The 12,500-nt window shown below is 55.9% G+C and overlaps 1 protein-coding gene across 1 annotated transcript in view; it reads right to left on the minus strand.

Annotated features, from left to right (window-relative positions):
- LOC137543678 (uncharacterized) overlaps positions 1-12,500 on the minus strand; it is a 91,452-nt gene that overhangs the window by 38,089 nt on the left and 40,863 nt on the right. Inside the window, exon 2 of the mRNA XM_068264801.1 lies at positions 12,317-12,420. Coding sequence (XP_068120902.1) covers positions 12,317-12,353 — 37 coding nt within the window. The 5' untranslated portion in view covers positions 12,354-12,420. The remainder of the gene's footprint in view (positions 1-12,316; positions 12,421-12,500) is intronic.

Raw genomic sequence — 12,500 nt, forward strand, 5'->3', positions numbered from 1 at the left:
GCAGGATATTGGGGTCCTGTATGTGCAGAGGTGGCGTGCAGGATACTGGGGTGACAGGCAGCATATTGGGGTCCAGTATGTGCAGAGGTGGCGTGCAGGATACTGGGGTGACAGGCAGGATATTGGGGTTCTGTATGTGCAGAGGTGGCGTGCAGGATACTGGGGTGACAGGCAGGATATTGGGGTTCTGTATGTGCAGAGGTGGTGTGCAGGATACTGGGGTGACAGGCAGGATATTGGGGTCCTGTATGTGCAGAGGTGGTGTGCAGGATATTGGGGTGACAGGAAGGATATTGGGGTCCTGTATGTGCAGAGGTGGTGTGCAGGATACTGGGGTGACAGGCAGGATATTGGGGTCCTGTATGTGCAGAGGTGGTGTGCAGGATACTGGGGTGACAGGCAGGATATTGGGGTCCTGTATGTGCAGAGGTGGTGTGCAGGATACTGGGGTGACAGGCAGGATATTGGGGTCCTGTATGTGCAGAGGTGGCGTGCAGGATGCTGGGGTGACAGGCAGGATATTGGGGTCCTGTATGTGCAGAGGTGGCGTGCAGGATACTGGGGTGACAGGCAGGATATTGGAGTCCTGTATGTGCAGAGGTGGCGTGCAGGATACTGGGGTGACAGGCAGGATATTGGAGTCCTGTATGTGCAGAGGTGGTGTGCAGGATACTGGGGTGACAGGCAGGATATTGGGGTCCTGTATGTGCAGAGGTGGTGTGCAGGATACTGGGGTGACAGGCAGGATATTGGGGTCCTGTATATGCAGAGGTGGTGTGCAGGATACTGGGGTGACAGGCAGGATATTGGAGTCCTGTATGTGCAGAGGTGGTGTGCAGGATACTGGGGTGAAAGGCAGGATATTGGGGTCCTGTATGTGCAGAGGTGGTGTGCAAGATATTGGGGTGAAAGGCAGGATATTGGGGTCCTGTATGTGCAGAGGTGGTGTGCAGGATACTGGGGTGACAGGCAGGATATTGGGGTCCTGTATGTGCAGAGGTGGTGTGCAGGATACTGGGGTGACAGGCAGGATATTGGGGTCCTGTATGTGCAGAGGTGGTGTGCAGGATACTGGGGTGACAGGCAGGATATTGGGGTCCTGTATGTGCAGAGGTGGTGTGCAGGATACTGGGGTGACAGGAAGGATATTGGGGTCCTGTATGTGCAGAGGTGGTGTGCAGGATACTGGGGTGACAGGCAGGATATTGGGGTCCTGTATGTGCAGAGGTGGTGTGCAGGATACTGGGGTGACAGGCAGGATATTGGGGTCCTGTATGTGCAGAGGTGGTGTGCAGGATACTGGGGTGACAGGCAGGATATTGGGGTCCTGTATGTGCAGAGGTGGCGTGCAGGATACTAGGGTGAAAGGCAGGATATTGGGGTCCTGTATGTGCAGAGGTGGCGTGCAGGATACTGGGGTGACAGGCAGGATATTGGGGTCCTCTATGTGCAGAGGTAGTGTGCAGGATACTGGGGTGACAGGAAGGATATTGGGGTCCTGTATGTGCAGATGTGGCGTGCAGGATACTGGGGTGACAGGCAGGATATTGGGGTCCTGTATGTGCAGAGGTGGCGTGCAGGATACTGGGGTGAAAGGCAGGATATTGGGGTCCTGTATGTGCAGAGGTGGCGTGCAGGATACTGGGGTGACAGGCAGGATATTGGGGTCCTGTATGTGCAGAGGTAGTGTGCAGGATACTGGGGTGAGAGGCAGGATATTGGGGTCCTGTATGTGCAGAGGTGGCGTGCAGGATACTGGGGTGACAGGCAGGATATTGGGGTCCTCTATGTGCAGAGGTGGCGTGCAGGATACTGGGGTGACAGGCAGGATATTGGGGTCCTGTATGTGCAGAGGTGGCGTGCAGGATACTGGGGTGACAGGCAGGATATTGGGGTCCTGTATGTGCAGAGGTGGCGTGCAGGATACTGGGGTGACAGGCAGGATATTAGAGTCCTGTAGGTGCAGAGGTGGTGTGCAGGATACTGGGGTGACAGGCAGGATATTGGGGTCCTGTATGTGCAGAGGTGGCGTGCAGGATACTGGGGTGACAGGCAGGATATTGGGGTCCTGTATGTGCAGAGGTGGTGTGCAGGATACTGGGGTGACAGGCAGGATATTGGGGTCCTGTATGTGCAGAGGTAGTGTGCAGGATACTGGGGTGACAGGAAGGATATTGGGGTCCTGTATATGCAGAGGTGGTGTGCAGGATACTGGGGTGACAGGAAGGATATTGGGGTCCTGTATGTGCAGAGGTGGTGTGCAGGATACTGGGGTGACAGGCAGGATATTGGGGTCCTGTATGTGCAGAGGTGGCGTGCAGGATACTGGGGTGACATGCAGAATATTGGGGTCCTGTATGTGCAGAGGTGGCGTGCAGGATACTGGGGTGACAGGCAGGATATTGGGGTCCTGTATGTGCAGAGGTGGCGTGCAGGATACTGGGGTGACAGGCAGGATATTGGGGTCCTGTATGTGCAGAGGTGGCGTGCAGGATACTGGGGTGACAGGCAGGATATTGGGGTCCTGTATGTGCAGAGGTGGCGTGCAGGATACTGGGGTGACAGGCAGGATATTGGGAGTCCTGTAGGTGCAGAGGTGGCGTGCAGGATACTGGGGTGATAGGCAGGATATTGGGGTCCTGTATGTGCAGAGGTGGCGTGCAGGATACTGGGGTGACAGGCAGGATATTGGGGTCCTGTATGTGCAGAGGTGGTGTGCAGGATACTGGGGTGACAGGCAGGATATTGGGGTCCTGTATGTGCAGAGGTGGCGTGCAGGATACTGGGGTGACAGGCAGGATATTGGGGTCCTGTATGTGCAGAGGTGGCGTGCAGGATACTGGGGTGACAGGCAGGATATTGGGGTCCTGTATGTGCAGAGGTGGCGTGCAGGATACTGGGGTGACAGGCAGGATATTGGGGTCCTGTATGTGCAGAGGTGGCGTGCAGGATACTGGGGTGACAGGCAGGATATTGGGGTCCTGTATGTGCAGAGGTGGCGTGCAGGATACTGGGGTGACAGGCAGGATATTGGAGTCCTGTAGGTGCAGAGGTGGCGTGCAGGATACTGGGGTGACAGGCAGGATATTGGGGTCCTGTATGTGCAGAGGTGGCGTGCAGGATACTGGGGTGACAGGCAGGATATTGGGGTCCTGTATGTGCAGAGGTGGCGTGCAGGATACTGGGGTGACAGGCAGGATATTGGGGTCCTGTATGTGCAGAGGTAGCGTGCAGGATACTGGGGTGACAGGAAGGATATTGGGGTCCTGTATGTGCAGAGGTGGCGTGCAGGATACTGGGGTGACAGGAAGGATATTGGGGTCCTGTATGTGCAGAGGTGGTGTGCAGGATACTGGGGTGACAGGCAGGATATTGGGGTCCTGTATGTGCAGAGGTGGCGTGCAGGATACTGGGGTGACAGGCAGGATATTGGGGTCCTGTATGTGCAGAGGTGGTGTGCAGGATACAGGGGTGACAGGCAGGATATTGGGGTCCTGTATGTGCAGAGGTAGTGTGCAGGATACTGGGGTGACAGGAAGGATATTGGGGTCCTGTATATGCAGAGGTGGCGTGCAGGATACTGGGGTGACAGGAAGGATATTGGGGTCCTGTATGTGCAGAGGTGGTGTGCAGGATACTGGGGTGACAGGCAGGATATTGGGGTCCTGTATGTGCAGAGGTGGTGTGCAGGATACTGGGGTGACAGGCAGGATATTGGGGTCCTGTATGTGCAGAGGTGGCGTGCAGGATACTGGGGTGACAGGCAGGATATTGAGGTCCTGTATGTGCAGAGGTGGCGTGCAGGATACTGGGGTGACAGCCAGGATATTGGGGTCCTGTATGTGCAGAGGTGGCATGCAGGATACTGGGGTGACAGGCAGGATATTGGGGTCCTGTATGTGCAGAGGTAGTGTGCAGGATACTGGGGTGACAGGAAGGATATTGGGGTCCTGTATATGCAGAGGTGGCGTGCAGGATGCTGGGGTGACAGGAAGGATATTGGGGTCCTGTATGTGCAGAGGTGGTGTGCAGGATACTGGGGTGACAGGCAGGATATTGGGGTCCTGTATGTGCAGAGGTGGTGTGCAGGATACTGGGGTGACAGGCAGGATATTGGGGTCCTGTATGTGCAGAGGTGGCGTGCAGGATACTGGGGTGACAGGCAGGATATTGAGGTCCTGTATGTGCAGAGGTGGCGTGCAGGATACTGGGGTGACAGCCAGGATATTGGGGTCCTGTATGTGCAGAGGTGGCATGCAGGATACTGGGGTGACAGGCAGGATATTGGGGTTCTGTATGTGCAGAGGTAGTGTGCAGGATACTGGGGTGACAGGAAGGATATTGGGGTCCTGTATATGCAGAGGTGGCGTGCAGGATACTGGGGTGACAGGAAGGATATTGGGGTCCTGTATGTGCAGAGGTGGTGTGCAGGATACTGGGGTGACAGGCAGGATATTGGAGTCCTGTATGTGCAGAGGTGGCGTGCAGGATACTGGGGTGACAGGCAGGATATTGGGGTCCTGTATGTGCAGAGGTGGCGTGCAGGATACTGGGGTGACAGGCAGGATATTGGGGTCCTGTATGTGCAGAGGTGGTGTGCAGGATACTGGGGTGACACCCAGGATATTGGGGTCCTGTATGTGCAGAGGTGGCATGCAGGATACTGGGGTGACAGGCAGGATATTGGGGTCCTGTATGTGCAGAGGTGGTGTGCAGGATACTGGGGTGACAGGCAGGATATTGGGGTCCTGTATGTGCAGAGGTGGTGTGCAGGATACTGGGGTGACAGGCAGGATATTGGGGTCCTGTATGTGCAGAGGTGGCGTGCAGGATGCTGGGGTGACAGGCAGGATATTGGAGTCCTGTATGTGCAGAGGTGGCGTGCAGGATACTGGGGTGACAGGCAGGATATTGGGGTCCTGTAGGTGCAGAGGTGGTGTGCAGGATACTGGGGTGACAGGCAGGATATTGGGCTCCTGAATGTGCAGAGGTGGCGTGCAGGATACTGGGGTGACAGGCAGGATATTGGGGTCCTGTATGTGCAGAGGTGGTGTGCAGGATACTGGGGTGACAGGAAGGATATTGGGGTCCTGTATGTGCAGAGGTGGCGTGCAGGATACTGGGGTGACAGGAAGGATATTGGGGTCCTGTATGTGCAGAGGTGGTGTGCAGGATACTGGGGTGACAGGCAGGATATTGGGGTCCTGTATGTGCAGAGGTGGCGTGCAGGATACTGGGGTGACAGGCAGGATATTGGGGTCCTGTATGTGCAGAGGTGGTGTGCAGGATACTGGGGTGACAGGCAGGATATTGGGGTCCTGTATGTGCAGAGGTAGTGTGCAGGATACTGGGGTGACAGGAAGGATATTGGGGTCCTGTATATGCAGAGGTGGCGTGCAGGATACTGGGGTGACAGGAAGGATATTGGGGTCCTGTATGTGCAGAGGTGGTGTGCAGGATACTGGGGTGACAGGCAGGATATTGGGGTCCTGTATGTGCAGAGGTGGTGTGCAGGATACTGGGGTGACAGGCAGGATATTGGGGTCCTGTATGTGCAGAGGTGGCGTGCAGGATACTGGGGTGACAGGCAGGATATTGAGGTCCTGTATGTGCAGAGGTGGCGTGCAGGATACTGGGGTGACAGCCAGGATATTGGGGTCCTGTATGTGCAGAGGTGGCATGCAGGATACTGGGGTGACAGGCAGGATATTGGGGTCCTGTATGTGCAGAGGTAGTGTGCAGGATACTGGGGTGACAGGAAGGATATTGGGGTCCTGTATATGCAGAGGTGGCGTGCAGGATACTGGGGTGACAGGAAGGATATTGGGGTCCTGTATGTGCAGAGGTGGTGTGCAGGATACTGGGGTGACAGGCAGGATATTGGAGTCCTGTATGTGCAGAGGTGGCGTGCAGGATACTGGGGTGACAGGCAGGATATTGGGGTCCTGTATGTGCAGAGGTGGCGTGCAGGATACTGGGGTGACAGGCAGGATATTGGGGTCCTGTATGTGCAGAGGTGGTGTGCAGGATACTGGGGTGACACCCAGGATATTGGGGTCCTGTATGTGCAGAGGTGGCATGCAGGATACTGGGGTGACAGGCAGGATATTGGGGTCCTGTATGTGCAGAGGTGGTGTGCAGGATACTGGGGTGACAGGCAGGATATTGGGGTCCTGTATGTGCAGAGGTGGTGTGCAGGATACTGGGGTGACAGGCAGGATATTGGGGTCCTGTATGTGCAGAGGTGGCGTGCAGGATGCTGGGGTGACAGGCAGGATATTGGAGTCCTGTATGTGCAGAGGTGGCGTGCAGGATACTGGGGTGACAGGCAGGATATTGGGGTCCTGTAGGTGCAGAGGTGGTGTGCAGGATACTGGGGTGACAGCCAGGATATTGGGGTCCTGTATGTGCAGAGGTGGTGTGCAGGATACTGGGGTGACAGGCAGGATATTGGGGTCCTGTATGTGCAGAGGTGGCGTGCAGGATACTGGGGTGACAGGCAGGATATTGGGGTCCTGTATGTGCAGAGGTGGTGTGCAGGATACTGGGGTGACAGGCAGGATATTGGGGTCCTGTATGTGCAGAGGTAGTGTGCAGGATACTGGGGTGACAGGAAGGATATTGGGGTCCTGTATATGCAGAGGTGGCGTGCAGGATACTGGGGTGACAGGAAGGATATTGGGGTCCTGTATGTGCAGAGGTGGCGTGCAGGATACTGGGGTGACAGGCAGGAAATTGGGGTCCTGTATGTGCAGAGGTGGCGTGCAGGATACTGGGGTGACAGGCAGGATATTGGGGTCCTGTATGTGCAGAGGTGGTGTGCAGGATACTGGGCTGACAGGCAGGATATTGGGGTCCTGTATGTGCAGAGGTGGCGTGCAGGATACTGGGGTGACAGGCAGGATATTGGGGTCCTGTATGTGCAGAGGTGGCGTGCAGGATACTGGGTTGACAGGCAGGATATTGGGGTCCTGTATGTGCAGAGGTGGCGTGCAGGATACTGGGGTGACAGGCAGGATATTGGAGTCCTGTAGGTGCAGAGGTGGTGTGCAGGATACTGGGGTGACAGGCAGGATATTGGGCTCCTGAATGTGCAGAGGTGGCGTGCAGGATACTGGGGTGACAGGCAGGATATTGGGGTCCTGTATGTGCAGAGGTGGTGTGCAGGATACTGGGGTGACAGGCAGGATATTGGGGTCCTGTATGTGCAGAGGTAGTGTGCAGGATACTGGGGTGACAGGAAGGATATTGGGGTCCTGTATATGCAGAGGTGGCGTGCAGGATACTGGGGTGACAGGAAGGATATTGGGGTCCTGTATGTGCAGAGGTGGTGTGCAGGATACTGGGGTGACAGGCAGGATATTGGGGTCCTGTATGTGCAGAGGTGACGTGCAGGATACTGGGGTGACAGGCAGGATATTGGGGTCCTGTATGTGCAGAGGTAGTGTGCAGGATACTGGGGTGACAGGAAGGATATTGGGGCCCTGTATATGCAGAGGTGGCGTGCAGGATACTGGGGTGACAGGAAGGATATTGGGGTCCTGTATGTGCAGAGGTGGTGTGCAGGATACTGGGGTGACAGGCAGGATATTGGGGTCCTGTATGTGCAGAGGTGGTGTGCAGGATACTGGGGTGACAGGCAGGATATTGGGGTCCTGTATGTGCAGAGGTGGCGTGCAGGATACTGGGGTGACAGGCAGGATATTGGGGTCCTGTATGTGCAGAGGTGGTGTGCAGGATACTGGGGTGACAGGCAGGATATTGGGGTCCTGTATGTGCAGAGGTGGTGTGCAGGATACTGGGGTGACAGGCAGGATATTGGGGTCCTGTATGTGCAGAGGTGGCGTGCAGGATGCTGGGGTGACAGGCAGGATATTGGAGTCCTGTATGTGCAGAGGTGGCGTGCAGGATACTGGGGTGACAGGCAGGATATTGGGGTCCTGTAGGTGCAGAGGTGGTGTGCAGGATACTGGGGTGACAGGCAGGATATTGGGCTCCTGAATGTGCAGAGGTGGCGTGCAGGATACTGGGGTGACAGGCAGGATATTGGGGTCCTGTATGTGCAGAGGTGGTGTGCAGGATACTGGGGTGACAGGAAGGATATTGGGGTCCTGTATGTGCAGAGGTGGCGTGCAGGATACTGGGGTGACAGGAAGGATATTGGGGTCCTGTATGTGCAGAGGTGGTGTGCAGGATACTGGGGTGACAGGCAGGATATTGGGGTCCTGTATGTGCAGAGGTGGCGTGCAGGATACTGGGGTGACAGGCAGGATATTGGGGTCCTGTATGTGCAGAGGTGGTGTGCAGGATACTGGGGTGACAGGCAGGATATTGGGGTCCTGTATGTGCAGAGGTAGTGTGCAGGATACTGGGGTGACAGGAAGGATATTGGGGTCCTGTATATGCAGAGGTGGCGTGCAGGATACTGGGGTGACAGGAAGGATATTGGGGTCCTGTATGTGCAGAGGTGGTGTGCAGGATACTGGGGTGACAGGCAGGATATTGGGGTCCTGTATGTGCAGAGGTGGTGTGCAGGATACTGGGGTGACAGGCAGGATATTGGGGTCCTGTATGTGCAGAGGTGGCGTGCAGGATACTGGGGTGACAGGCAGGATATTGAGGTCCTGTATGTGCAGAGGTGGCGTGCAGGATACTGGGGTGACAGCCAGGATATTGGGGTCCTGTATGTGCAGAGGTGGCATGCAGGATACTGGGGTGACAGGCAGGATATTGGGGTCCTGTATGTGCAGAGGTAGTGTGCAGGATACTGGGGTGACAGGAAGGATATTGGGGTCCTGTATATGCAGAGGTGGCGTGCAGGATACTGGGGTGACAGGAAGGATATTGGGGTCCTGTATGTGCAGAGGTGGTGTGCAGGATACTGGGGTGACAGGCAGGATATTGGAGTCCTGTATGTGCAGAGGTGGCGTGCAGGATACTGGGGTGACAGGCAGGATATTGGGGTCCTGTATGTGCAGAGGTGGCGTGCAGGATACTGGGGTGACAGGCAGGATATTGGGGTCCTGTATGTGCAGAGGTGGTGTGCAGGATACTGGGGTGACACCCAGGATATTGGGGTCCTGTATGTGCAGAGGTGGCATGCAGGATACTGGGGTGACAGGCAGGATATTGGGGTCCTGTATGTGCAGAGGTGGTGTGCAGGATACTGGGGTGACAGGCAGGATATTGGGGTCCTGTATGTGCAGAGGTGGTGTGCAGGATACTGGGGTGACAGGCAGGATATTGGGGTCCTGTATGTGCAGAGGTGGCGTGCAGGATGCTGGGGTGACAGGCAGGATATTGGAGTCCTGTATGTGCAGAGGTGGCGTGCAGGATACTGGGGTGACAGGCAGGATATTGGGGTCCTGTAGGTGCAGAGGTGGTGTGCAGGATACTGGGGTGACAGCCAGGATATTGGGGTCCTGTATGTGCAGAGGTGGTGTGCAGGATACTGGGGTGACAGGCAGGATATTGGGGTCCTGTATGTGCAGAGGTGGCGTGCAGGATACTGGGGTGACAGGCAGGATATTGGGGTCCTGTATGTGCAGAGGTGGTGTGCAGGATACTGGGGTGACAGGCAGGATATTGGGGTCCTGTATGTGCAGAGGTAGTGTGCAGGATACTGGGGTGACAGGAAGGATATTGGGGTCCTGTATATGCAGAGGTGGCGTGCAGGATACTGGGGTGACAGGAAGGATATTGGGGTCCTGTATGTGCAGAGGTGGCGTGCAGGATACTGGGGTGACAGGCAGGAAATTGGGGTCCTGTATGTGCAGAGGTGGCGTGCAGGATACTGGGGTGACAGGCAGGATATTGGGGTCCTGTATGTGCAGAGGTGGTGTGCAGGATACTGGGCTGACAGGCAGGATATTGGGGTCCTGTATGTGCAGAGGTGGCGTGCAGGATACTGGGGTGACAGGCAGGATATTGGGGTCCTGTATGTGCAGAGGTGGCGTGCAGGATACTGGGTTGACAGGCAGGATATTGGGGTCCTGTATGTGCAGAGGTGGCGTGCAGGATACTGGGGTGACAGGCAGGATATTGGAGTCCTGTAGGTGCAGAGGTGGTGTGCAGGATACTGGGGTGACAGGCAGGATATTGGGCTCCTGAATGTGCAGAGGTGGCGTGCAGGATACTGGGGTGACAGGCAGGATATTGGGGTCCTGTATGTGCAGAGGTGGTGTGCAGGATACTGGGGTGACAGGCAGGATATTGGGGTCCTGTATGTGCAGAGGTAGTGTGCAGGATACTGGGGTGACAGGAAGGATATTGGGGTCCTGTATATGCAGAGGTGGCGTGCAGGATACTGGGGTGACAGGAAGGATATTGGGGTCCTGTATGTGCAGAGGTGGTGTGCAGGATACTGGGGTGACAGGCAGGATATTGGGGTCCTGTATGTGCAGAGGTGACGTGCAGGATACTGGGGTGACAGGCAGGATATTGGGGTCCTGTATGTGCAGAGGTAGTGTGCAGGATACTGGGGTGACAGGAAGGATATTGGGGCCCTGTATATGCAGAGGTGGCGTGCAGGATACTGGGGTGACAGGAAGGATATTGGGGTCCTGTATGTGCAGAGGTGGTGTGCAGGATACTGGGGTGACAGGCAGGATATTGGGGTCCTGTATGTGCAGAGGTGGTGTGCAGGATACTGGGGTGACAGGCAGGATATTGGGGTCCTGTATGTGCAGAGGTGGCGTGCAGGATACTGGGGTGACAGGCAGGATATTGGGGTCCTGTATGTGCAGAGGTAGTGTGCAGGATACTGGGGTGACAGGAAGGATATTGGGGTCCTGTATATGCAGAGGTGGCGTGCAGGATACTGGGGTGACAGGAAGGATATTGGGGTCCTGTATGTGCAGAGGTGGTGTGCAGGATACTGGGGTGACAGGCAGGATATTGGGGTCCTGTATGTGCAGAGGTGGCGTGTAGGATACTGGGGTGACAGGCAGGATATTGGGGTCCTGTATGTGCAGAGGTGGTGTGCAGGATACTGGGGTGACAGCCAGGATATTGGGGTCCTGTATGTGCAGAGGTGGCGTGCAGGATACTGGGGTGACAGGCAGGATATTGGGGTCCTGTATGTGCAGAGGTGGTGTGCAGGATACTGGGGTGACAGGCAGGATATTGGGGTCCTGTATGTGCAGAGGTGGTGTGCAGGATACTGGGGTGACAGGCAGGATATTGGGGTCCTGTATGTGCAGAGGTGGCGTGCAGGATGCTGGGGTGACAGGCAAGATATTGGGGTCCTGTATGTGCAGAGGTGGCGTGCAGGATGCTGGGGTGACAGGCAGGATATTGGGGTCCTGTATGTGCAGAGGTGGCGTGCAGGATACTGGGGTGACAGGCAGGATATTGGGGTCCTGTAGGTGCAGAGGTGGTGTGCAGGATACTGGGGTGACAGGTAGGATATTGGGGTCCTGTATGTGCAGAGGTAGTGTGCAGGATACTGGGGTGACAGGAAGGATATTGGGGTCCTGTATGTGCAGAGGTGGCGTGCAGGATACTGGGGTGACAGGCAGGATATTGGGGTCCTGTATGTGCAGAGGTGGCGTGCAGGATATTGGGGTGACAGGCAGGATATTGGGGTCCTGTATGTGCAGAGGTGGTGTGCAGGATACTGGGGTGACAGGAAGGATATTGGGGTCCTGTATGTGCAGAGGTGGTGTGCAGGATACTGGGGTGACAGGCAGGATATTGGGGTCCTGTATGTGCAGAGGTGGCGTGCAGGATATTGGGGTGACAGGCAGGATATTGGGGTCCTGTATGTGCAGAGGTGGCGTGCAGGATACTGGGGTGACAGGCAGGATATTGGGGTCCTGTACGTGCAGAGGTGGTGTGCAGGATACTGGGGTGACAGGCAGGATACTGGGGTGACAGGCAGGATATTGGGGTCCTGTATGTGCAGAGGTAGTGTGCAGGATACTGGGGTGACAGGAAGGATATTGGGGTCCTGTATGTGCAGAGGTGGCGTGCAGGATACTGGGGTGACAGGCAGGATATTGGGGTCCTGTATGTCCAGAGGTGGTGTGCAGGATACTGGGGTGACAGGCAGGATATTGGGGTCCTGTACGTGCAGAGGTGGTGTGCAGGATACTGGGGTGACAGGCAGGATACTGGGGTGACAGGCAGGATATTGGGGTCCTGTATGGGCAGAGGTGGTGTGCAGGATACTGGGGTGACACGCAGGATATCAGGCAGGATATTGGGGTGACAGTCAGTATATTGGGGTGAAAGGAAGGATATTGCGGTGAAAGGCAGGCTATTGGGGTGAAAGGCAGGCTATTGGGGTGAAAGGCAGGCTATTGGGGTGACTCACCTTTAGATCCCAGAATAAGGAAGTTCTTGTCATTCATTTTTTTCAGCAGACATCACAAATCATCATCTGAGGGCAAATCAAATTGCAGCACGCCACAAACAGACCTGTGAAAAATGGACGAGACAAAAATGAGAGATCATACACACACTATACACTCTGTACACACACAGAGACTGTACACACA

Source organism: Hyperolius riggenbachi, unplaced genomic scaffold (genome assembly GCF_040937935.1).
Source record: "Hyperolius riggenbachi isolate aHypRig1 unplaced genomic scaffold, aHypRig1.pri scaffold_163, whole genome shotgun sequence".
Lineage (NCBI taxonomy): Eukaryota > Metazoa > Chordata > Amphibia > Anura > Hyperoliidae > Hyperolius > Hyperolius riggenbachi.